Below are 24,335 nucleotides of genomic sequence, written 5' to 3' on the forward strand. Positions count from 1 at the left end.
AATTCTTTCTTCCACCCTCCCAGACCTAGAACCAGTCCTACCATCATCAATTCTCATCCTTTGTGAGAGGAATTGGTCCTATGCCTCCTAACTACTGACAAAACTGAGGTGCCCAAGCAAAATGGATGAGATGAACCCAAGATGTATCCAAACGACCATGACAGTGAGCTTCTGACATATTGAAAGTTGAGCTGAGATGTGACATTGTTTGAGGACTGCTCCCTACCAGTTTCTGATGCCAATAATCCCATGTTACCCAAAGACAAGCCACCTGTTCCTGGTGTAATTGGCACATTAAGCTCTTATTATTTTCAGTGAGGGTGCGAATGCAGCAGGTGGGGAGAATGCATTGCAGAAAAAAGGTGGGGAGAAGGCATTAAATGAATCAAATGCCTAGGAGAGCAAAGGAAACATCCTTTGCTTCTTCTCTTCAGCCGTATTTTCAAATCGGTTCTTCAGATATAAACTCTTTTATATGAATCTTCTTCTGCTATCCCCTTTCTTGAGTACTTTATGAATACACTTGAGAGCCTCAATATTCTGCTCAAACCTTTCCTTCTAGGCCTTTGTTCTTGCAATTTACATTAACCGGTCCCGGACCTTACACATTAGGACCAAAGCCACAGATGAGTTAGGACAAGTCTATTGATGGAGCAAAGGCCCACAAAACCACTGAGCTGAATAACTGACTGCCCTGACTCACTATCAGACACCAGTGCTGCGTGGTAACGGACATGGGAATCAGAATCCAATGCATGGCCAGGAGTCTGGCTTGGCAAGACAGAAAAACCAAAAACTCATGGACAAGCCTAGAAAAATATAAACTGTTAAAATAATACTTTTTTGGAATTTTAACATTATATACCAATAAAAAAAGGTCTACAATTTTCTCTTTGTTACTTCATAATGGTTTCTAGAAAACATGGCATTTATCTGCACATTAGCCATTCATTTATGCCCAATAAGCAAGTGGATATTGGAAAACATTATATTGAAGTGTCCATCAAGAGGCCATGGAGGTCGGTATCTGATGCATGTATGACATGGACACTTCATTTACTTGGAAGAGTCCATGCAACACTGTCAGACATATTGCTTGATGTTAGGTCAGTCAATGGTCCAGCCCTATTGACTGACATTCTATCATGGGTGGAAGATGGAACTGCATTTAAGTTTAAATTTAAATCATGTCTTTATTGAACCTGCCTAATCTACAGTATCAGTGGGGTGTTCTAATACCATCATTGCATGAAGACTTCCCCCTTCCATCCACCTCTGCCATCTTCTCAATGGAAGATATATCTGTCCCTGCCACTCTGCTGTCTGGTGCCATCTTAGAAGGACTGCGTATAAACACCAGCCTTCCAACATACTTAATCTCCACATAGAGGATGCCGTGTGTTTCTCTTTTTCTCTCTGCCTGGTTCTGGTGCAGCTCCACACCACGTGATACTGGAGGAAGTAGCATCTTAATTGCAATTCAAAACGTAATATGGTAGTATAGGACTCCCTTCACTTCCAAGTCCAAAACCCTAAGGATTAGCTTAAGCTTTTCCCCAAATTAGAAGGCACTAAGAGTCAATCATCTTATAACTACTCTTATCTTTATTTACCTTTATAAATACCCCAAGGCGTTTCTAATCTCATTGGGTGTTTCTTGTAAAATCCTATTGGATTCTAGGTTAAAGCAGAGAAGAAGAGGAGAAGGAAGAGAAGAAGAAGGAGGAAAGAAGGGTTCAGCCAGATGAGGAAAAAACTAACCTCTCTAGTCGACCCACTTGCATTTATCTCACATAAGCTTGGTTACAAGAAAGTCAATATTGCCCCTCATAAGTGATGGGACACACAACTTAAACATAAATAAAACAGACCTTTCACTCTCACACAGATGCACCCAAATGACCAAAATACCCCTGTTCTGTGAACTCTAACATTTCTCACCTTCCCCACAGAAATATATATCTATGGACAGTGATGATCAAACTATTCCATGCAGTGCTTACATGTAGAATAGAAGTATAAAGATGTTTTATTTCTCCTTCTCTCTCTCTCTCTCTCTCTCTCTCTTTCTCTCTCTCTGTGTTTCTTACATTAACTAAAACAGCGGCTCTATCCTTGTTCTTTTTCTCTTTTATTTTCTATCATAAATTTTTATCATATAAAATTATAGCCTTTAGTTTCTAATTGATGTGACATTTCTCTATTAAATACTTGTTATATTAGTATTATTTTAAAAATATTGAAATTAATACATTTAAAATACTTTTATCTTTTAGATATGATGATTTGTCATGCTTTAAGGGGAAATTTAATGTTCTTAATGAGGATAATTGCTCTTATTTCAATTAATATGCATGCTGAGTAGTATACAAAACTAGGGAGCTAGACAAAATTTAATTCTTTATTTTATAAAATTCTTATTACCTAAATTCCCATCTAGGCAACTAGGCACCCCACTGTCACCCAGAATTGCCTAGATGCCTTGATAACTTTGTCATCTGTTTTACTTTTGGAGTTCAGATGCATGAAGGGGTCTAAGGAAATCTGTCTCAATATCACTTCCGAGTTTTGACTAAATTTCAGAAGAAAATTTCAAAAACATGCTGATCTGAGGTTTCTGATGGAATTACAAACCCCACTGTCACCCAGAATTGCCTAGATGCCTTGGTAACTTTGTCATCTGTTTTACTTTTGGAGTTCAGATGCATGAAGGGGTCTAAGGAAATCTCTGTCTCAATATCACTTCCGAGTTTTGACTAAATTTCAGAAGAAAATTTAAAAAACATGCTGATCTGAGGTTTCTGATGGAATTACAATGCATTTTTATTTCACTTTTTTTGTTGGTAATTAAGTCTTTCTTTCTTGTCACAGGTGTCTCAGAAACTATTGTTTTAAACATGTCCACACTTGTTTGGTCAGTTGTTACCACTGTTCAAGGACGTGTACCTCTTGCTAGTGAGGTATGCTTCTTTTCTTTAAATATCTCTTTCTTTTCTTTTTGGTAAGGAAAAATTCAATTCAAAGGACATATGGAAAGGAGGTGGCAGATGATATGACATATGAAAGAGTGTACTTACCCATCAACTAGAAGCAAGCAAATATTTTGAGTATCTTTGCAAAAAATGAGTTATATAGTAGAGCTCTTGCTCATCTGTTGGATATATTGAAGTCAGAAAGCCTTACAATAATATCTAGCAAGATTATGAGCATTAAATATATATATATATATATATATATATTTGCAAAATGACATGTCCATTGTACATTATAGGATTGAAATTAATCACAAAGTTGTACACCCAAGGTTTAAGTTGTGGATTTGATCTGATTATCTAGAAGTCTAGATACTCATTTATGAAAATAAGTCCTAGATATACATAAGGTACAGTTGCAAAAATCATCTTTCTGTAAAAGCTACTTTGAAATTGGAGGCTCATTATTTGAAAACTTATATGCAACCTCTAGGGACTGCTCATTGTTTATGGAATAATAGGAACCCAATGTTGACTTCCTTTCTATTATAAGTTTTTCTCAATAATAGAAAAGAATCTGTTGTAGTTAAGTACAGCTTATCAATTTGTGTATTTAATTTGTATAGTCTTGGTCTACCATAAATAGGTGGGGTGACTAAGAAGCTAGTACATTTGACAGCTAGGGGTGTATATGTATCTGAAACTGAGTTCAAATTCAAGATTTGACATAAACGAACCAAATTTGGATATGACCTGATTTGATTCAATTTGATGTGCCTATATTTAAGAATAAATTTGACATACAAAGTTGTAATAACTATTAGGGGATTAAACTTATGAGCCACAATGTGAAACTTTGGGAGAAAGTAATTAAACAAAGATTACAACTTGAAACAAGTATATCAAAGAATCAATTTGGCTTTATATTAGGGAGATCAACCATGGAAGCTATATTTCTTTTGAGATGGTTAATAGAAAAGTTCAAAAATAAGAAGTAAGATCTTCATAAGGTGTTCATTGGTCTAGAAAAGGCATATGATAGAGTCCTCAGTCCCAGAGAAATAATATGGTGGGCCTTGGAAAAGAAAGGGGTTGAAAATAGGTATATAGGCCTAATTAAGGATATGTATGAGGGGGCAACAACCAATGTTAGAAAACCAGTGGAAGAGACTTCAGATTTTACAGTTACAATGGGTCATCACCAAGGTTCAACACTTAGCCCTTATCTGTTTGTATTGCTTATAGATGAATTGACTAAACATATTCAGGAGGAAGTTCCATGGTGCATGTTGTTTGCGGATGACATTGTTTTAAATGATGAAACTAATGAAGGATTAAATGTGAAATTAAGTTTATTGACAAATGCCTTAGATTCAAGAGGTTTTAAAATAAGTAGGACTAAACTAGAGTACATAACATGTGCTTTTAGTAATAATAGAAGTGTAAATCAGGAAATACTTAGGATTGGAGACCAAGAGATAACTCAATGTGATCATTTCTGGTACCTTGGTTCAATAATTCAATACAAGGGAGAGATTGAGGAAGATGTCACCCAAAGAATTAGAGCAAGGTGAGAAAAATGGAGGGGTGCATCTGGACTTTTATGTGATTGGAAAATACCTCTTAGATTAAAAGGAAAATTCTATAAAATAGTAGTAAGCCCAGCTATTCTGTATGCATCAGAGTGTTGGGCAGTCAAGAAATAGATGTCCAAAAAATGAGTGTGGTAGAAATGTGAATGATAAGATGGATGAATGGAAAAACTAAAAAAGATAGGATCAAGAATGAAGTCATCTGTAGAAGCCTAGGAGTAGCTCCAATAGGTGATAAAATGATAGAAAGTATACTAAGATAGTTTGGTCGTGTGCATAGAAGACCATCAACAATACCAGTTAGAAGAAGTGATTTGTTACAACCTACAAGTTTAAGGGGCTAGAAGGGCTTGGAGTAGATAAAAAAGGACATGAGTAGAAGTAGTAAGAAATGATTTAAGCACTAATAATTTAACAGTGGATATGGTGTTAAACAGAATGGATTAGTGAAACAAGATTCATGTGGTCGATCCCATATAGTTGGGATAAGGTGTGGACGATGATGGCCTGATTTGATTTGATGAATATCTGAACTGATTATATATATATATATATATATATATATATATATATATATAGGTAATTAATATATAATATATAAATAATTTATATATTTATTTACTCTATATAGATAAAATATTTATGTTGTATATATTAGTTACCTAAAATAATTAATTGTCTAAATTTGAATCGTGATTATTTAATTGAATTAGAATTCAGTTTTTCTTTTTCAATATCCAATGGATATCAAATTGAATTCGATCAATTCACACCCCTACTAACAGCAGGAAGTTTCTACAAAATATTACTGTTTAAGTACCATCAACCTATAAATTAAAATAACCAAATTAGACATCCTGGTTTATCACACATATTTACCTCCTAAAAAAAATAAAAAACCTAAATATTATCAAATGCAATTTTTTTTGAAACTGTAAGGTAAAGTATTTCATTAAAATCAAAAAGACAAAATACAATGAAGCCCTTGTACAATGAGAAACTGAACAGATGATATACAGTTCTGCCCATTACAGCCCAATGCCCAGAGCAATCTATCCATTCCTTACAAAAAGGAAATCAAAATTAAAAAACTAGAATGTCTATTTCCAAGTAAAGGGTGAACTGCCTACCATGAATTAGCCGTGGATTCCGATTCCCTTCAAATAATCGGCTGTTTCGTTCACACCACACATCCCAGAAATTTTCTGAGGGGAGTATGCTCCATGCTACCTTTCCGGGCCTACTTAATCCTTCTAGACACCATGCCTCTATGAATCCCTTCACAGGCTGGGAAACACAACTTTACACCAAACAGGCCTACCAGTCTTAACCAGATCCAGTGAGTAAACTCAGTGAATCAGCAAATGGCTAGATGACTCCACATTTCCATTTCATAAAGGGCAGGCCAAATCCTCCACCTCTAACCCTCTTCTGACTAGATTTTCTTTTGTTAGGATCTTGTCCAGCACTGCTGACCATACAAAGAAGGTCAGTTTAGATGATACAGCTTTGATCCATATCTTGTCACTTGAAAAGAAGTGGTATCCTCCCTTGCTACATAATTGAAAATTGATTTTACAGAAAAGCTACCTGATTTCTCAAACATCCAATTTCTTCTGTCTTCCCCTATACCAGTCGTCTCCGAGTCATATAGAATCTGGAGCAAGCTGATCAGAGAAGCCACCTCCCAATTATTTAAGTTCCTCCTGAACTGGAGGTTCCACAAGCAAATAATCAAATGTACATACTTCCTTTCCCTTGAAGACAAGGGAATTCCACAATATAACACACCCTGTTAACTCCAGCCATGGTCAAATCATCAGCTACCTGAGATTCATCTGAATGTGCTATTCATTCTGGATGCAACATTCTAATTTCCATGTAACAAAGATTCATAGCATTAACTTATAATAATAAATGTCTAATAATTCTTTGTCAGGGTTGGTTCAAAGTTCAAACCATTAACCTTTAAAGGACGATGTAACAGAGATTACAACATTTCTCTAATCTTAAATATGAATCAAGATTTTTGGTCTTAAATGTAGCTTGAAATGTTACATTAAGTCAGAAATCAACAGACATTTTGCAAAATCAAAGAAAGGTTGAAGGTACCCTGATTTGGTAGAATTGCCAAATTGCTTTTGCTTCCAGCAGTAGATCCAGAAGGGTTACCTCTTATTAGCTGAAATCTCTTGTTGTAGGGCCTGAGTTTGGTTGTCAGCTCCTACAATGGTGAAGATGTTCTTGTGTCATTTGGTGGATATAATGGGCGGTATAGCAATGAGGTTAGAAGTAACTATGGTACTTTTGTTCATTGTTTTCAAACTTAAAAAAAAAAAAACAATTCTTTTACTCTTTATTAATTGTCTTTGCTGCTTGTTAGATTCATGTTCTAAAACCAAGCCACAAATCAACCTTGCAATCAAAGATGATGGATAACCCTGTTCCTGACAGTGTTGCTGGCCTCCATAATGCCGAAAATGTTGCCAGAGATATGGAGTCTGAGTTTGAAGTTGGTCAAGAAGGAAAAATACGGGAAATTGTCATGGATAATGTTGACTCAGAATCCATGGTAAGGTGATATTACACAATATTGTGTTTGTAGTCTTGCTCATAGGTGTTCAATCTGCAGGTAGATGCATTACATACCATAAAAGATAATAGTATCTCAGGAGCTTGGATTTGCTAGAGATGCTATTGTTTCTTAACCTTATGGTTAATAGTTGCTCATATGGTTTAATTGGGAATATCTTTTCACTCTCTTAAGTTTCTATTTCGATTATATTATCCAGACAGGAAAATTCTAGATATGGTGTTGGATATGGAATTTACACTAGAAGCATCCAACACGATATGGTACCCTTGTACAGGTATCAGGGTATCATAGATTTTTCTCTCACATTCTGAGAATCTCTTATGCAGAACACCAAAAGTGAAGAGAGCAATAAACGGCTTATAGCATCCTTGAGGGCAGAGAAAGAAGAACTAGAAGCATCACTCGAAAAGGAGCAGTTGCAGTCTCTTCAGTTGAAGCAAGAGTTGGCAGAAGCTGAGACACAAAACACAGAGCTTACCAAGGCAAGCATTACTAGTGTATTAGTTATCTTTAAGAAATGGGCAAGCATTATTAATTGTGCTTGTATATTTTCTGAGGGAAGGGAGGGTGAAATCTTGTTTCGTGTTTTCAATTATATGGTTTTAGACATTTCCTGTTTTCCATCACTTCCTTTTTCTTTCTGGTTGCTATATTAAATCATCAATTTATAGAAGACAATGGTTAAGATGTCACCATATACAAGTCATGAAATCCATAAGTAGGGATTAGACTTTTATAGGGTTCTAAAAGGCTGAGTCTCTGGATTAGATTAATAGAAAAAAGGGAGTTTGGATGATTTGCTTGCCTCTAAGTAGAATCCAGAAGCCATTTTCTAATCCTGTGTAACTAGATAATACACTGCCTGAGAGTGAGATCAAAGTTATTAAATGTGGTGGGGGTGGGGGGGTGGGGAGTGGTTGCATATACACTGTAAGGTGGATTACATTCTGGAGCATAAAAATCTACAAATGGGTTAATAGTGACTTTTCTTAGATTTGTGACTTTGTGAAAAAGTTTTTTTGATGAATGAATGGTATTTTATTAAATAGATATAGAAATAGTACAAGCTTTGTGAAAAAGTTGAATGCTAGAAACCTGCTTTGTGCAAAATTCCGAGAAGATATATACAACAGTTTTACTAGGATTAATGAATATGGGACTGGAAAACATGTGTCACCCAAGTGACATTGATTGGAGCATCAAGTTCAGATTGAAGTCAAAGATTTCTAGTTTCAGCAGTCATGCCTTTGAGGAAATGCAAAGTTAACTTTGGATCATATATGTGCAAATTTGAAAGGTTCCTGTAGTGAAAATGTAAAAAACCATATTCTAAATATCATATTGTGGATTTTGTAGGAACTCCAATCTGTCCGTGGTCAACTTTCTACAGAGCAGTCGAGGTGTTTTAAACTTGAGGTGCGTGCAAACTTTTTGCTGGTTCTTGCCTACTCAGTCAGATATTGCCTGATTCTCATAAGGCTGAGCATTGGATTGGGCTGGCCCGAGCCTGGTGCCCCTGGCCCATCAGGTCTATTAGAAGTTTGGGCTGGGTATGTGCCTAAATAAAGACCCAAAGTTGAGTTCAGGCTGGGCCAGGTCATATATGTTTGTATATAATTTGTTATAGATTTTTATAATACATGATTATATATATATATATATATATATATATATATATATATATATATATATATAGATATATATAATATTATACATATATGCTGCGTAATATAAGTTAAGAATCAACTTGATCTGAGTGGTTGGCTAATTCCAATCCAATGGCTTAGATTATAAACTGAAAAGGAATAGAGAACTTAAGAGTATATATATATATATAATATTATACATATATGCTGCGTAATATAAGTTAAGAATCAACTTGATCTGAGTGGTTGGCTAATTCCAATCCAATGGCTTAGATTATAAACTGAAAAGGAATAGAGAACTTAAGAGGTGCCACCATAATGGGCCTTTCTAATTTTCTTTCTTCTAAGTTTGGACTGACCAAAACAGGTCTGGGCTTGTAAGCACACTAAGTGAGCACACTTGAGTAAGCTGTAAGCACACACTCAGAGTGAAACACCTGTCTTGTAAGTGCGCCACCCATGCAATTACTTGAGCACACTTTTGGGGCAGGTATTGCACATTGCTTACTCAGTTTGCTCACTGATGTGCCTACAAGATCTAGTCTCGGCCCAACCCTAGCCTTATCAGATTTTTTGAAGAGTTAGGATATGCATGTTTCCCTGCACAGTGTGGCAGGTGTCCCTTTCACACACTGAATGGGATCTCAGGAGAAAAGTGCAGAGAATTTGGATTCAAATTTGAAAGGTGTGTGTCTGGCATACTTGGGCTCATAAGTGAGTCTTATTTTGGACATTTTAGTTTAGAAGTTAAATCTGTATATTCTTGTATATTAAGCAAGGTTCAAAGTATCGATACTCTCAATATGCAAAGTTTGCGTATCTATTATACCATGTTATATTATCTATTTCTATTATTATTATTATTGTTGTTGTTGTTATTATTATTATTAATTTTCTCCTGATTTCTTGTGAGCACAACTGTCTTACCATGTTATATCATCTATAACAAATAAGTTCTGTCAAATTTTAATATATAGCATTTTCTTATATTTTTTTTTCCAAGTAGTGCCTCGTTTTATTCAGGTGCCAGTTGCACCTCAGTCTCTAGGAGTTGTTCTTTATTCTTTAAAACACTGGATCTGAGGTTCTTTATTCTAAACTTTGCTGGGTTCAGGATCACTACATTGGGCCAATTTTGGGCCGCAGGCCCATCTCAGCCTAATCCCAAAAGTTTCATGCTTGGGCTCAGCCAGGGTTGGGTGGGCCCAGCCTGATTTTCCTTTTCTTAATGCCTCTGTAAAGAATCTAGCTTTTCCATATGTTTTTTTTTTTTTTTTTAAGATGTTTGTCCCACTAATTTTCATTTAAAGAGACTAAGCTTTTCATAGTAACCAAAATCAACCTGGAGGTCAACCAGGAAAGGTGACCTAAATATCCTTTCCATTAAGATAGACAAACAACATTAGAATTTGAACTTTAGGATGCACCTGTTTAGCTGTAAGGGAGCCAGAACGCCTTCTGTCAAGAATGGATGAAAAATAGCACAGATATTTTAAACTGAACAAAATTCCAAGCCATTTTATGTTGATAAAAATGTAACTTACGCAGAATATGATGCTCCATTACATCTAAGCCTTTTCCCAACTCCATGGCACCCAAAAGATAACTGGAAGTCAGAAGGCCCTAGCTTATGTTTTCTGTGACTTAGGTGGCGTTTGGTAAATCTGAAGTCTGAAGTCAAGCAAAAATACCTCTGAAAAAGCTCTGAAAGCATTCAGTGGAAAATTTGCTTTTCCACTTTTGCAGACATCTGAATATAGTGGAGTTATTCGGTAATCTGAATGTTGTAGTGTCTGAGAACTGTGTATTTTACAAATTTACCCCTCTGTTGTTATTTAGATAAAAAATAAACAAAATGATTAAAATACACATTAAAAGAGTAATAAAAAGTTTAATATTATCAAAAATAAAAAATAAAAAATAAAAATAATATTATTAAAATTAATATAAAATAAGCATAAAAGGTAATAATGTTAGTAATATAATAATACTAATAAAAAATAATGTAAGATATAAAATTTGCCATTATTATTTAAAAGTCATAAAATATAAAAAATTTCTTAACCAATAAATAAAAATATTAAATATACTATTAATGATAATTATAATATTACAACTATTTTAATAAAATAATAAAACACCATAAAACAAATACAAAACATTATTAAATGGTAAATCAATAAATGTAAATGATAAAAGAAACTTAAAAAACAATAAATTAAATAATTCTTTATAGAAAATTATTATAATTATAAAGAAAGAGAAAAAGAGAAAGAATATAAATAAAAAGATTAAAATGGAGTTTAACGGTGTGAAAAAGGAAAACAAGTGTTAGGGATCAAAATTTTTTTATTAATTTTTGAAAGGGGGCACACTTAAGAGAGAACTTTTTATCTTAAAAAATGTTTTGCTTTGTTTTCAAAGGGGCACATCCACTATGCTTTGTGAGCAGCGATGGCGAGAATAGCGCCACTGCTTCTCCTTCCCTTCCCATCTCTCCAATTCTCCATTTGTTTTACCTCATTCTTGTTCTCCCTCCTTTTCTTTCATTATTGTTTTTTTTTTTCTTTTCTCCATCCCTGTTATAGAGAATAGAGATAGTCGGCGATGATTTGTTGCTCCTTTGTTTATCACAATGAAGAAGAAGAAGAAGAAGAAGAAGAAGAAGAAGGTCAGTTGGCAATCCCTATTAGCAAGGTTCAAAGTATTGGAAATGCCAAGTGTATCGGAAAGGAAATTTTAAGAGACGTATCGGGATACACGTTGGATACGCATGCGTATCGGAGAAAACTAAGATACACATAGATACGCTTGGAAACACTATAAATACTTTAGTAAATCATAAAAATACATCATTAACACTAAATATTAGACCTCAATGAGGTGTATATACATTAAATTAATATATTTTAATGGATTTATGAAGAAATATATTGTAGTTAATTATAATTTCATTAAAAGTTCTATGCTTAACTATAATTTATAAATTATAATTCTTAAGTTTTAATGTTTTATGGGATGGGAAAAACCCAACTCTCCTATCCAACCATAAAACATGCATTGGCACAACTTTTAAGTGAAAATATAATTTTCCCCAAATATCTTCATGAAATTTCCATAAATCTACTGATAACACAAAAAAAAAATTGTGATTTTGAATGCAAGAAATGTAGATCAACATATATTTAAACATTCAAGAAAAAAAAAATCACAAGATATTATAAAAAAATTGAAAAACTTACCTATTTTTTCCATATTTTTTCAAAATTTGAAAAACCTTCAAAAAAATTAATGATTCACACTTGTTTCTTGCAATTTTTTGCAAATCTAATACTCTAGGAATGAGGTTTGGAGTTTTAGAGTCATTTGGGGGTGAAAGAAGGCTTATTGCAGGGAAAAGAAGCTTGCTTTCCCCCCTTATTTGTTTTTTCAGTTTTTGGCTGCATCTTTTTCGTCGATACCCTACCGATATGCCCCGATACACCCCCAATACGAGTCTGATACGCATGAAAAAAGACGAGATGCCCGAATTCCATGTGTATCTTGTATTTGTTTTTCAAAGATACGGTGCAATACGCCTCGTATTGGGCATATCGTATCGAAATTTTAAACCTTGCCTATTAGGCTGTTACAAGGACAGTTCGTTATCATGGTCACAGAAGAGCAGAGGAGAACGAGAACGGGATGAGGGAAGAAGAAGAGAAAGAAAAGATGGGTATTTTGGGGAACAAAATATCGTCCGCCATCTCTGAGCGCATTTGGAGGTAGCAGACCCGCTGAACGATTTGGAGGAGTTTTCAGACTCCAGCGGTCGAGTTCGGATGTGCTGCCAAACGACCCTGAAGCACCGAAAAGCAAAAATTTCGGTGTTTGGAGGTCTTTTCAGCGCTACCAAACACCACCTTATTCCCTCTTTTTTCAATTCTTTGACTTATTCCTGTTCATGCACTCACTCTTCAGAGAACTCTTATTTGTATCTTTTATCTGTTTAAGGTTTAAGAACCGGGATTATTGGAACTGATTAAGCAGTTTAATCTTGTTTTCAGAATAACTTTTTTAGTTTTAGTAACTCAAAGCAGTTCTTTTTTTTTTTTTTCTTTTGCCGGTGGGCGTTGCACTTGTATCTGTGTTTCTGGAGTCTTGTCCATGTTATTTCAAATTTGAAAATTTTGTATCTTTCCCTGTGAAATGTGTATGTAGATGCCTTTCTTTGCAAAGTATTTTTATAGTTTTAAACATACCCCAACTGATTTAACAAAACAGATGAATATTTGCAGTTACCATCTTTTTCCTTATAAGTATTCAGATTCTATATCATGTTCAGCAAGATGAATCAAAACGACTGCTGTGGTGCAATGGAACTGGAATTCACAAATTTATAGGCAAAAGGAGATGGTCTTCTAACATAGATAATTCATAAAAGCAAGAATGCAGCCTCTTTGAAGTAGCAGTTAGTGTCCAGTAGAAACATTCAAGTGCAGACTATGCCTTTGGGCATAGAGTTGTGAAAATTCAGAGTGGCCAAAATAAATACTGAAAATACAAGCCATTCCCAACCAAACTATGCTTTGTTGAACCAAGCTCCTACTCTATCTAAGCTTCTAAGATTGTTCTTTTGGTCCTCTCTGCAATTCTAACTCTTTGAAAGAGCAGGTTGATGTTGCAGAACTACGGCAGAAGTTACAAACAATGGAGACCTTACAAAAGGAACTTGAGTTGCTCCAACGACAAAAGGCTGCTTCTGAGCAGGCTGCCTTGAATGCGAAGCAGAAGCAGAGCACAGGTGGTGTTTGGGGTTGGCTTGCAGGAACCCCATCTAGTCAGAATTCTGATGATATCTGAAGGTTCTAACTTCTAAGAACGTATAGTAACTTGTAGTTCTTTTTACCATCGTTCTCCTCTTTTATTTGCTTCCTTTCCTTTGATATCTATTCTTCCCTACCCACTAAAAAAAACCTTGGTTCTTTCTAGTGATGGCAATAAAAGATCAAGTTGTCAATTTGCCAGCAGGAAGTCCTAGGTGCTTTTCTTTATCATATTTTGTAACTCAGTTATAGATGAGGCTCAGTTAGTACTGTAATTTATTTTCATTCTTGTTCAAGTTGTATTCTATTGTAAGAGCATTTGAGTGAAAAAACCAATTTTGATTCTGGGTACACTGAAATGAGGAGATTTATATTGACATTAAATGGAATTATTCCGCAATTTAATCACGTACTGTTAGCTCTTGGATTGGATGTTCGAGGCCAGAACTTGATTGAAGAGTATAACTATAAAGAATCATCTTAACGAGTCTGTTAGCCTGTCCTTGATTTAAAAGCAGTGTTTTAAAAACCACTCTGGAGGTTGAACTGTTTCTGCCTCTGGGTCCTGAGTCAGTGGTTCGTTCAATCATCACATATCAATATGCCCTCTCTCTCTCTCTCTCTCTCTCTCTCACACACACACACACACACACACCCCACCCCACCGCACTGCACACTGTAATGGCTTATTGGGACAGTGTTGGAGAATTTGTTGGGAGCAGATATATATCAATTAAATAATGCTTAACCAAAAAAGTTAAATAACGTATAATAATATTTTAAATGCATATATTTGGTTTGTATTAGGTCTAATTTAAAATTTTTATTTCAGTTTTTAATTTTTTACAAATGAAAAGATGAAAAAAATAGTCGAAGGCAGAAATCGTTACTTCTCATTTACAGAAATCAAAGTCCGAGGTCATTACCTCTATCGCAGCACAGAATCGTTCTCTACTCTCTCAAACTCTCTTGAAGAGGGCTTTTCACTTTTGAGAAAAATAATCGAAATCGATGTAATGGGTATGCCCCTACTTACTTTGACCGACGATGAGAGCAAAATTTTCTTTGGTTTTGAAGAAGCAATATTTTCACTTATTTTCGATGCAAATTCTAGTCCATACACATTTTTGCATAGAGAATTGATGTATTTTTTAACCCTTACCAAACAAATGCAAGTCTGAACCGGAGTGCAAGCATTTGCACTCCAACCAAACGCAGCCTAAATGACAAAACATGAATTGTAAATAACAATATATGTGTATATATTCGAATGTACAATTAATCACATGCATTTAGATGCTTTAACAATCTTTACACAAACGTTAGCTAAAAAAAAAAATCTTTAGGCAAACAAAAAGTTTCTGAAAACAGACCTGATATTCTATAGAACCGGTGTCTTTTTTTATATCTTTTCTATCTCAATGCCACACAAAAGCTACGATTAAGAGTGAGAAGAATATAGAATGACTACCTAAGCTGATGGAATATACTAAATAAGTTTACTTTAAAAAGAAAAATTTATTAGATCTATTTTCTAATGATTTATTTTTCTGAAACACATTTGAATAGCCTTCATTTATATTTTTGTTGAGGAATGTTGTCGCACGGGTTGGACGAGGGCAATAAGGTAAATTCATTCTTTAGGATTCGAGTGCTAGCTGAGGACCTCAGGGCCTCGGAAGAGGTTGACCAAAGCCAAGGACAACAAACCGAGGTGAAGTACTCCTTCCGAGGATTATGGTAGCCCGAGGATTGCAAGTCGAGGCAAAGTCCCTAGTAACCTGAGATACTACAAGACAGGGAGTGTCAGAAACCTCGGGGTAGATACTCGAGGCAGAGGCTCCGACGCTCAAGTCAGTATGAGATGTAAAGCAGGGGAGAGTGCAAAAGCGCTCTTGGAGAGAGTCCTCGGATGCACCAGATCTCCTTGAATTAATGCTAGGTAGACAATGAGTGTGCTGGTGGTAGGTGAAGATGAACGCCTCGGATGAGAGCCGTGCGAGGTCAGGCTACAGGCCCTAGCGGTATACTAGATAGTTATGTGATTGGCTCCGTACGGAGGTAGCAGGGCTCCCTCCTACTGTGGCTGACGTTAGTAGGCGTTAGTGGGCTGGGCCAAGCTAACCCACATCACTTGCCCCCCACTCCCGAGACCGAGGTGAAGCCACGATTTTCGCCCGTAATAAGGGTAACAATCGAAGTAAGGCTTTGGCTTCGGTCACTGGGAGTAGTGGCCGTTATGCCTTTGGATTCATCAATAGAGGGATGTCATGCAGTGGCATCGTCTTCGTTGTTCACGATGCCACTCTTCGGTTCAGAAGTGCGAGCGGTGTGGATGCCTTGGCTTGGCGGGGGTGTCCCGTATCCCACACGGGTAGGTCATGTTAGCGGGGCTACCGTGCAGGGGACAACCATCCTAGGAGTCCAGTGTTTTCCGAGTTGAACGGTTCGCCTGGTGGTCCGTGATGAACGGGCCTTTCGGTTTGCTCGACGGGTTACCATGGGTGATCTTCGCGGTCCACCCGACGTCGTTTTGCCTTCCGAGGGCATGCACTAGGAGGTGCGATGAGACTGGTTAGCAGGAGCGGGGGGCTTCCGCATCCGTTGGATCTACGTTGATCTGAACCGTTGCTTTGGGCATCGTTTTGTCTTCCGAGGGCCTGCGCTAGAGGGCTCCCGCATCCATTGGATTTAGAGAAATCCAGGCCGTTCATTTTCCTTTAAAAGGGGCCCTAGCAGTGATTTTCATCTCCATTTGAGCTTAGACGCCCTTGCTCTCGAGCGAACGCAACTCCCCAACTCTCAATTCTCCAGAACTTTTTTACTTCTTCTCTTCTTCTGGACATTTCACCCTCTTTTAGGTAATCTTAACATGTCATTTTTAGACTCTGGTCACGAGTGCAGTGAACTCCCGAACGTCTCAGGAGGGAGCTCTCCTACAACCCCCTCTCCCTTGTCTTCTCTAGGTTCTTTAGTTGTAGCCCCCCTTCAACGGGAGGTGGCCGTTTTGAGGGAGAGGTTATCCTCGGGGGGTGTCGAAAGCAGTCACTGGGGAAATGACTCTCCCCATGAAAGCGCTACCTCAGCATCATCGAGGGAGCCTGAGGGATCTCCTCTCTTCGAGGATGATGCCATGGAACTCGTTGCCGGACCAGTAGAAGGGAGTGCTGCCCGAAGGGTGCCTAATGCTGGAGTCCCACGTTCGGAGTTTGACAGCTCCTTAGATGTGTGCCAAGTCAAATCCTTGGTGAAGAGGTTCCATATTCCCCGATCTTACAGCCTGAGGGGTCCCTGACATGGGCGATAGGCTGTGGACCCCTGAGGAGGGGGAAATCTGTATCTACTAGCATTTTTTAGAGTTTGGCCTTAGGTTTCCCCTCCCAACCTTGATCTCCGAGCTGTTGGAGTGGTACAACATCACTGTTAGTTAGCTCATACCCAACGCCCTCTGAAACATCGTGGCGATGATGGTGTGGACTCGGCTCAGAGGCGTGGAGCTAACGTTGAAACTGTTCTGTGCCATGTTCGTGCCGAGGAAGCATGCTTCCGAGGCCAACATGTATTACTTCCATCCGAGAGAGGGAAGCTAGTGCACAACCCCTCGTCCATTCATGGGTGGAAGGATAAGTTCTTCTACGTCTCCTGCCCCGAGGGCTGGCGCTTTAGGTCCGACTGGGGGGAGGCTTGCGTCATCATCGAGAGATGTCCCCCACCACTCCGAGACGAAGAGGCTGCAGCAGTAGCTCACTTGCTTGTGATGGGAACATTCCAAACGAAGCCGTTGGTGGAGGAGGTCCCCCTAGTCTTCGCTAGGATTAGCCCAGCCCCCCTCGGTAGGAGAGGCTCTGTGGTTAGTGCGTCTTCGACGTTCTTTTCTTTTTCACTAATGTGCTAACTGCTTTCCTTTGTTGTTTCGCAGAAGTGCCAATGGACGCCAATGAACGCTTGTTGGCGAAGGCCTGGGCAAAGCAGGCTGGGAAGAAGGCCAAATGACAAATGCCGAAGAGGCCTGACGATGAAGCTGCCCCTGCCCCAGTGAAGGGGGGAGATTCGCAGGTACCTGCCAAGGGGAAGCAGTCAGTGGTGGCACCGAAGAGGATGGTGGAGGTGTCGAAGAAGCCCACCACCGGGGGAGAGGCACCAAAGAAGCCCACCACCAGGGAGGAGCCCTCACGGAAGCTTGCCAACACGGATAGGCTGGCCGAGGAGGTGGTGCAGAGGTCCGTGCCTGGGGAGCACCCATTCGGGCCTTCGTTAGCCCCTCCATCAGTACAAGGTGCCTCCGAGAGAACCGAAGGGGCTGGTAAGACTTTCTGCCCCCAATGGCAGCTCCGAGATGGGAACTCCATCTATGACGAGGGGGTCAGTCAGGAGCTAGTTAGCGGATCCATCTTGCTGAGGGATTGCTACCGCCTTCTGCAAAGTGACCCCAAGTCTATTTACGATGAGGGCATGTACCATTTGGCCGAGGTAAGACGTTCTTCAATATTTCATCATGTATATGTTTTTATTTTTTATTTTCGCTGATCGGTTTTGTGGAAGACTTGTCTACACTTTGTCGGTTTGGGGGACCGAACAAGGTTGGCCATGGGTCGCGCTGACAAGGCCAAGAAGGAGAAGAAGGCCACGGAGGAGAACCTCCAGAGGGAAAGGGAGAAGCTCCAGAAGGCAACGGCTAAGGCAGTGGAGGTGTATAAGAAGTCTTCTGACTACCTGGATGCATTGGCGGAGTATGCTTCATCATCCTACCTCATCGGTATTGAAGATACCAAGAAGGCACTCCTACTGGTGCTGCCTGATTTTTAATGTCAAGGGATTGCAAGTGATCCCTGACGAGGCGTAGGCATAGACTTCCCCCCTTCTTTTTTGTTCTATTGTTGTAATACTTGCCATCTGTTTTGTTGTTTTTTTTAAGGCAATACAAAATTTTGTAAAGGTTGTACAAGACCAACACTGAATAGTGAATGAAACCATTTTTTTGTGTATATTGCGTTTTGTGTATATTGTGTTTTGTGCATGTTGTCTCTTCCCTTTTCGCTTTTTCTTCTTCTTTTTTTTTTGTGAGAGATCCTTGCCCCTCCGAAAGATTGAAATCACGATACACAAGGCACACACGATCCAGTCGTAGTATTTATTTATTTGCACGCTCGTCTTAGCTTGTCGGGATATTGGGAGCCAAGGTGGGGGCTCGCCTGGCTTCCAAATCCCGTGCTATCCTAGGCAAGGCCGAAGAGGCTTGGCACCCTGGCTGAGGTCTAGGGCCAAGGTATACCGTCGAGGTACTTGGGTGGATGAAGAGCCACGGCGGAGTAGCACCATCGGGGTGCAGCTCCATCGGGGTGCAGCTCCCCTGACTCATTCTTACCAAGTGTTCTCTCAGGGGTGGCCGAGGCATCCCACCGGCAAAGCCGAGGGCTCTGTCTCATTATTTTCTTTGCGCTAAGTGTAGATAGCCGAGGGGGTCACCACGCTCCTAGGTGACGAGGTGAAGTGAAGAGGAACTTTGCTTCATCCATTCATTCATTACCTTTATAAAAAAAATTACATTCATCTATAGTACATCCGGAGGTCCTCCGAGTTCCACATCCAAGGGACGGGTCTTCCATCTAGGCTTTCTAACTGAAATGTGCCAGGGCCGAGAGCTTGTTTAATCCAGTAGGGGCCTTCCCAATTGGGGTCCAGCTTTCCTACTCCAGGTTCGGGAACCATGACCTTCCTGAGGACAAGGTCTCATTCTCTGTAGTGCCTTTCTTTCACTCTAGAGTTGTAGTAGCGGGCCACTCGCTACTGATAGGCGGTCATCCTAATTTGTGCTTGTTCTCGGGTTTCTTCCAGCAGGTCTAAGTTTGCTCTGAGCGCTTCGTCATTCTCGGCCTCTATATACCCTTGGATCCAAAGCGTTGGTTGGTTAATCTCCGTTGGGATCACTGCTTCTGTGCCGTAAGTCAGGCCGAAAGGGGTTTCTCCCATCATTGTCTGAGGTGTGGTTTGGTACACCCAGAGGACACTGTGTAGTTTATCGGTCCACAGGCCTTTAGCTCTATCCAACCTGGTCTTTAGTTCATACAAGATGGTTTTGTTCGTGACCTCGGCCAGGCCATTCGTCTGGGGTTAGCCCACCGAGGTGTACTGTTGCTTGATGCCGAGGGAGGTGCACCATTCTCGGAATTTAGCATCATCGAACAGTTTTCCGTTTTTCGTCACCAGCATGTGGGGGAGACCAAAGTGGCAAATAATGTTCTTCCAAAAGAAGTTCTAAATTGCCCGTACAATGATAGTGGCTAGGGGTTCAGCCTCCACCCATCTAGTGAAGTAATCCACAGCAACGACGGTGTACTTCCTGCCTACCGTTGCTTGAGGGAAGGGGCCAAGGAGGTCCATCCCCCACTTGGCAAAGGGCCAGAGGCTACTGAGGGCTGAGAGGGTGGTGGATGGTTGATGGCAAAGGTTGGCATGTATCTGACACTGATCACATTTCTGCACCAACTCAGTCGCATCCTTGTGAAGTGTCAGCCAAAAGTACCCTTGCCTTAATGTTTTTCTGGGCTAGGGTCCAATCGTCGAGGTAATTGCCATAGATGCCTTCGTGAATTTCCCAGAGCATGTACTCGCCCTCCTCCCTGCGGAGGCATCGGAGGTAAGGCAAGGTGAAGGACCTCCTATACAAATTTCCTTCTAGCAAAGTGTAGTGTGCTGCCTGTCGTCGGAGTTTTCAGGCTTCGTTCTTGTCATTGGGTAGCCTTCCCGTCAATAGGAAGTCGATGATAGGATCCATCCAAGATGGTTCAACCTCTACGGGTAGGCTTTGGATGTCCTCTATAGAGGGTCAGGCTAATCTTTCCATGCGCATAGTGTGACCGAGGGCCGCATCCGAGGTGCTTGTCAATTTGGAGAGGGCGTCGGTTCAGGAGTTCTCGGCACGCAGGACTTGCTGCAGAGAGAAGCGTTGGAAGTGGCGGGCTAACTCTAGAACTTTGTCGAGGTATTTAGCCATGCTTTGTTATCTGACCTCGTACTCACCATTGATTTGATTCACCACCAGCTACGAGTCGCTGAGGACTTCGACGTGCTTAGAGCCGAGGGCTCGGGCGAGCTACAACCCTGTCAAGAGGGCTTCATACTCGGCTTCATTGTTGGATGTAGGGAACTCGAATCTCAGTGCATATTCTATGATGACATCGTCGGGGGTGAGGAGAATGAGGCCTGCTCCACTCCCTTTGACATTGGATTAACCATCGACAAAAAGTCTCCATGCGGGAGGGGCCCCCTTGGCCGGTCGTGCTTCCTCTGACCCATCTTCGCGAGACCGGACAAGGGGCCTGCTAAAAGTGCTTTCCGCTACGAAGTCAACCAAGGCTTGTGCTTTGATCGCGGGACTCGACTGGTATTGTATGTCAAACTCCGATAGTTCTATTGCCCACTTAATTAGGCATCCCGAAGTATTTGGCTTGGGGAGGACGGCTCTAAGGGGCTGATTTTTTAGGACCACTATGGAGTGGGCTTTGAAATACGGCCTGAGCTTTCTGGCCGAAGTGACAAAGGCGTAAACTAGATTTTTCACTTTGGGGTACCAGGTCTTGGCGTCACTGAGGACCTTGCTGACATAGTATACAGGTCTCTGGGCTTCGTCATCTTTCACTAGGACCGAGCTGACGGCCTTGTCTATGACTGATAGGTACAAATACAGGGTTTCCCCTGATACTGACCAAGCGAGGAGCGGGAGTGATGCGAGGTATAGCTTGAGCTCGTCGAAGGCACATTGGCACTCCTCCGTCCAATAGAAATCTTTCAGCTTCTTGATGGCGTGGAAGAAAGGAAGACAACGGTCTGCCAACTTCGACATGAAACGGTTGAGAGCGACTATCCTACCGGTGAGTCTTTGAGTCTCCTTTACTGACGAAGGGGGTGCCATATCTAGTATGGCTTGTACCTTGCTTGTGTTGGCTTCAATGCCCCTTTGAGTGACGACAAAGCCTAAGAATTTCCTCGAGGTAACCTCGAAGACACACTTGCTCGAGTTGACCTTCATGTTGAATTTACGTAGAGCATCAAAGGTCTCAACCAGGTTTGAGGTGTGAGCTTCGTCCTTCAGGCTCTTCACCACCATGTCGTCCATGTAGGCTTCGACGTTCCTCCCCATATGATTCTTGAAAATCTTGTTGACAAGACGCTGGTAAGTGGCCCTTGCATTCTAAGGACAAACGGCATTACCTTGTAGCAATACGTGTCATGCTTAGTGATGAAAGATGTCATCTCCTCATCGTCGGGGTGCGTATGGATCTGGTTGTACCCGGAGAAGGCATCCATGAAGCTAAGTAGATCATACCCTGTGGTGGCGTCGATGAGGTGGTCTATCCTCGGCAAAGGAAAATTGTCCTTCAGGCAGGTTTGGCTAAGGTCTGTGAAGTCAATACAAATCCACCATTTCCCATTAAATTTCCTTACCAAAACCACATTAGATAGCCAATCGGGGTAATGTACCTCACGGATGAAGCCGGCGTCGAGTAGCTTGTCAACTTCCTCTCCTATAGCTTTTCATTGTTTCGGTGCAAAGTTCCTCTTCTTTTGTCGAACTGGCTTAGAGCTCGGGTCCAAGCTCAGCTTGTGAGTAATGACCGAAGTGTCAATTCCGGGCATGTCAGCGGTGGACCAAGCAAAGACATTGGTGTTAGTTCTAAGGAAACTTACCAGTTCAGATAGGTGTTCAGGGGGAGGTTGGACCCAACGTGGACTATCCTTTCTGGGGTTGACTCATCCAGGAGAACCGAGATGAGGTCCTCGGCTTGTTGGCCTCGGCTCGCTAGTTCTTCCCCGGGGTCGAGGCCTTCCAGCGATAAGGCCTCCTTATTCTTTCCTTTTAGCGTCGCCACATAGCATTGGGAGGCGATCTGTTGGTTCCCACGAATGACTCTGGCGCCATGCTCGGTGGGAAACTTAAGGGTCAGGTGATAAGAGGACATGGCTGCCCCTAGTGCATGAAGGGTTGGTCTTCCCATTATCGCGTTGTAGGGAGAGGCAACCTTCACCGCTAGGAACTCATGCATCCAAGTCACTTGGTGTGGCGTTGTCCCTTCCGTGATGGATAGGGTCGTCTTTCCTTTTGGCCTGGTGACACTGCCGGAGAAGCCAACGAGGGAAGCGTTAGCTGGCTGGAGTCGCTATAGCGCGAGCTTCATTCTCTCATAAGTGTTGTAAAAAATGATACCGACTAAAGAGCCACTATCCACCAAGATCTTCTTCACCATAAAATTGGAGATGATGGTTGTGACCATGAGGGCATCGTCGTGGGGGACAGTAACCCCCTCTAAGTCCTCGTCGGTGAAGATGAGGACATGTGGACAACTTGGCATTTGTGGAGTATCCGGGTACTTTTCTTATTCGTGGCAGGCTCCCGAATGTTGAGCTGTCTGGCGTAGGCTTTTTGAGCCGAGGCCGAGGCTCCACCCGAGGCCATGCTCCCGACGATGACGTCGATGATGCCTGCCACTTGTTGGTGATGCTGCTACTGTTGGGATGACGAGGCGTTGGCCTCTCCTCCGATGAACTACTTGAGGTGTCCTCGGCGAATGAGGGACTCTATTTCATTCTCTAGATCGTAGCAGTCCTCGGTGTCGTGCCCGGTGCTGCGGTGGTGCTTGCAATACTTTGTAGGGTTCCCCGTCTTGGGGTTCTACTTCAACTTCGTCGGTCACTTCACAAACTTCTCTTCCCCTATCTGCATCAGTATCTGGGTGTGGGTGAAGTTGAGTGGCGTGTAGTCCTTGTAGGCCAAGGTCGTAGCTGGCGGCTTCTTGTTATCTTTGCTGCCATTGTTGCTAGGGTGGCGCTGGTCTCCACCTTTCCTCTTCTTCTCCGGGGGCCTGTTGTGGCTCTTGGTTGCCCTTTCTTGGTTGTCCTCAGTCGAAGCCTCTTCGGTCGTGATGTATTTTTGGGCCTTTTTGAGGAATTCGAGTTTAGTCTTCGACGGGGTCTTAGCAACCGAGCACTTGAGAGTCAAGCCGGGGCGGAGTCCGTTGATGGCTGCATGTATGGAGACCATAGGGTCGAGGTCTCGAACTTCGAGCTCTTCTTTCTTAAAGCGATCGATGTAAGACCACAGGCTTTCACCCGACTCCTGTTTGAGTGACATCAGAGAGACTACGCTCTTTTGGCATCGTCTACTATTGATGAGACGGGCGAGGAACAAGGTTGTAAATTGCTCCCATTAGCTGATTGATCGAGGAGGAAGGCTGGAGAACCAGCGGCAAGCGGCCCCCCTGAAGGTAGCCTGGAAGGTCCAGCACTTCAAGGCATCGGAATAGTCATATAGTATCATGAGCGCCCTGAAACCCTCTAGGTGGTCATCGAGGTCAGTGCTTCCATCGTACGCCTCTAGTGTGGGAGCCTTAATGTGTGGGGGGAGAGGCTCCGAGATGATTTCCGGGGTGAATGCGTCCATGCATTCAGCGGAGTTACTGTGACTGGTTGAGGTGCCGGATCGACTCTCTTTAACTTGGCGAAGCTCGTCCTTGACAGCCCCAATCTCGGCTCGCAACTCGGCAAGCTCTGGGTCAGCACGAGCATGGACCCTACTTCTGTCTTCGCGGACCCAAGGGGTGTCAACTCGGACTCCCGAATACTCTGAGATAGGGTAGCGCGCTACTCTGTCGGCGCAACGATCATTAAAAATGTCCCTTAGTTCTGAGACGGGAGGTGGAGTGGGGTGGTGTTGGATCTCACCTCGG

At 41.2% G+C, this 24,335-nt stretch overlaps 1 protein-coding gene across 4 annotated transcripts in view; it reads left to right on the top strand.

Moving 5' to 3' along the window:
* Positions 1-14,019, top strand: part of LOC148867459 (acyl-CoA-binding domain-containing protein 4-like) — a 43,438-nt gene extending 29,419 nt beyond the window's left edge. For all 4 annotated transcript variants that reach the window (XM_088979744.1, XM_088979745.1, XM_088979746.1 and 1 more), the window contains 6 exons: positions 2,872-2,960; positions 6,766-6,849; positions 6,948-7,136; positions 7,487-7,642; positions 8,517-8,576; positions 13,460-14,019. In XM_088979744.1, coding sequence (XP_088835870.1) covers positions 2,872-2,960; positions 6,766-6,849; positions 6,948-7,136; positions 7,487-7,642; positions 8,517-8,576; positions 13,460-13,648 — 767 coding nt within the window. In that variant the 3' untranslated portion in view covers positions 13,649-14,019. The remainder of the gene's footprint in view (positions 1-2,871; positions 2,961-6,765; positions 6,850-6,947; positions 7,137-7,486; positions 7,643-8,516; positions 8,577-13,459) is intronic.
* The last annotated feature ends 10,316 nt before the right edge of the window (positions 14,020-24,335 follow it).

The sequence above is a fragment of the Nelumbo lutea genome, chromosome 3, assembly GCF_056320005.1.
Source record: "Nelumbo lutea isolate HS-2025 chromosome 3, American lotus-T2T, whole genome shotgun sequence".
NCBI lineage: Eukaryota > Viridiplantae > Streptophyta > Magnoliopsida > Proteales > Nelumbonaceae > Nelumbo > Nelumbo lutea.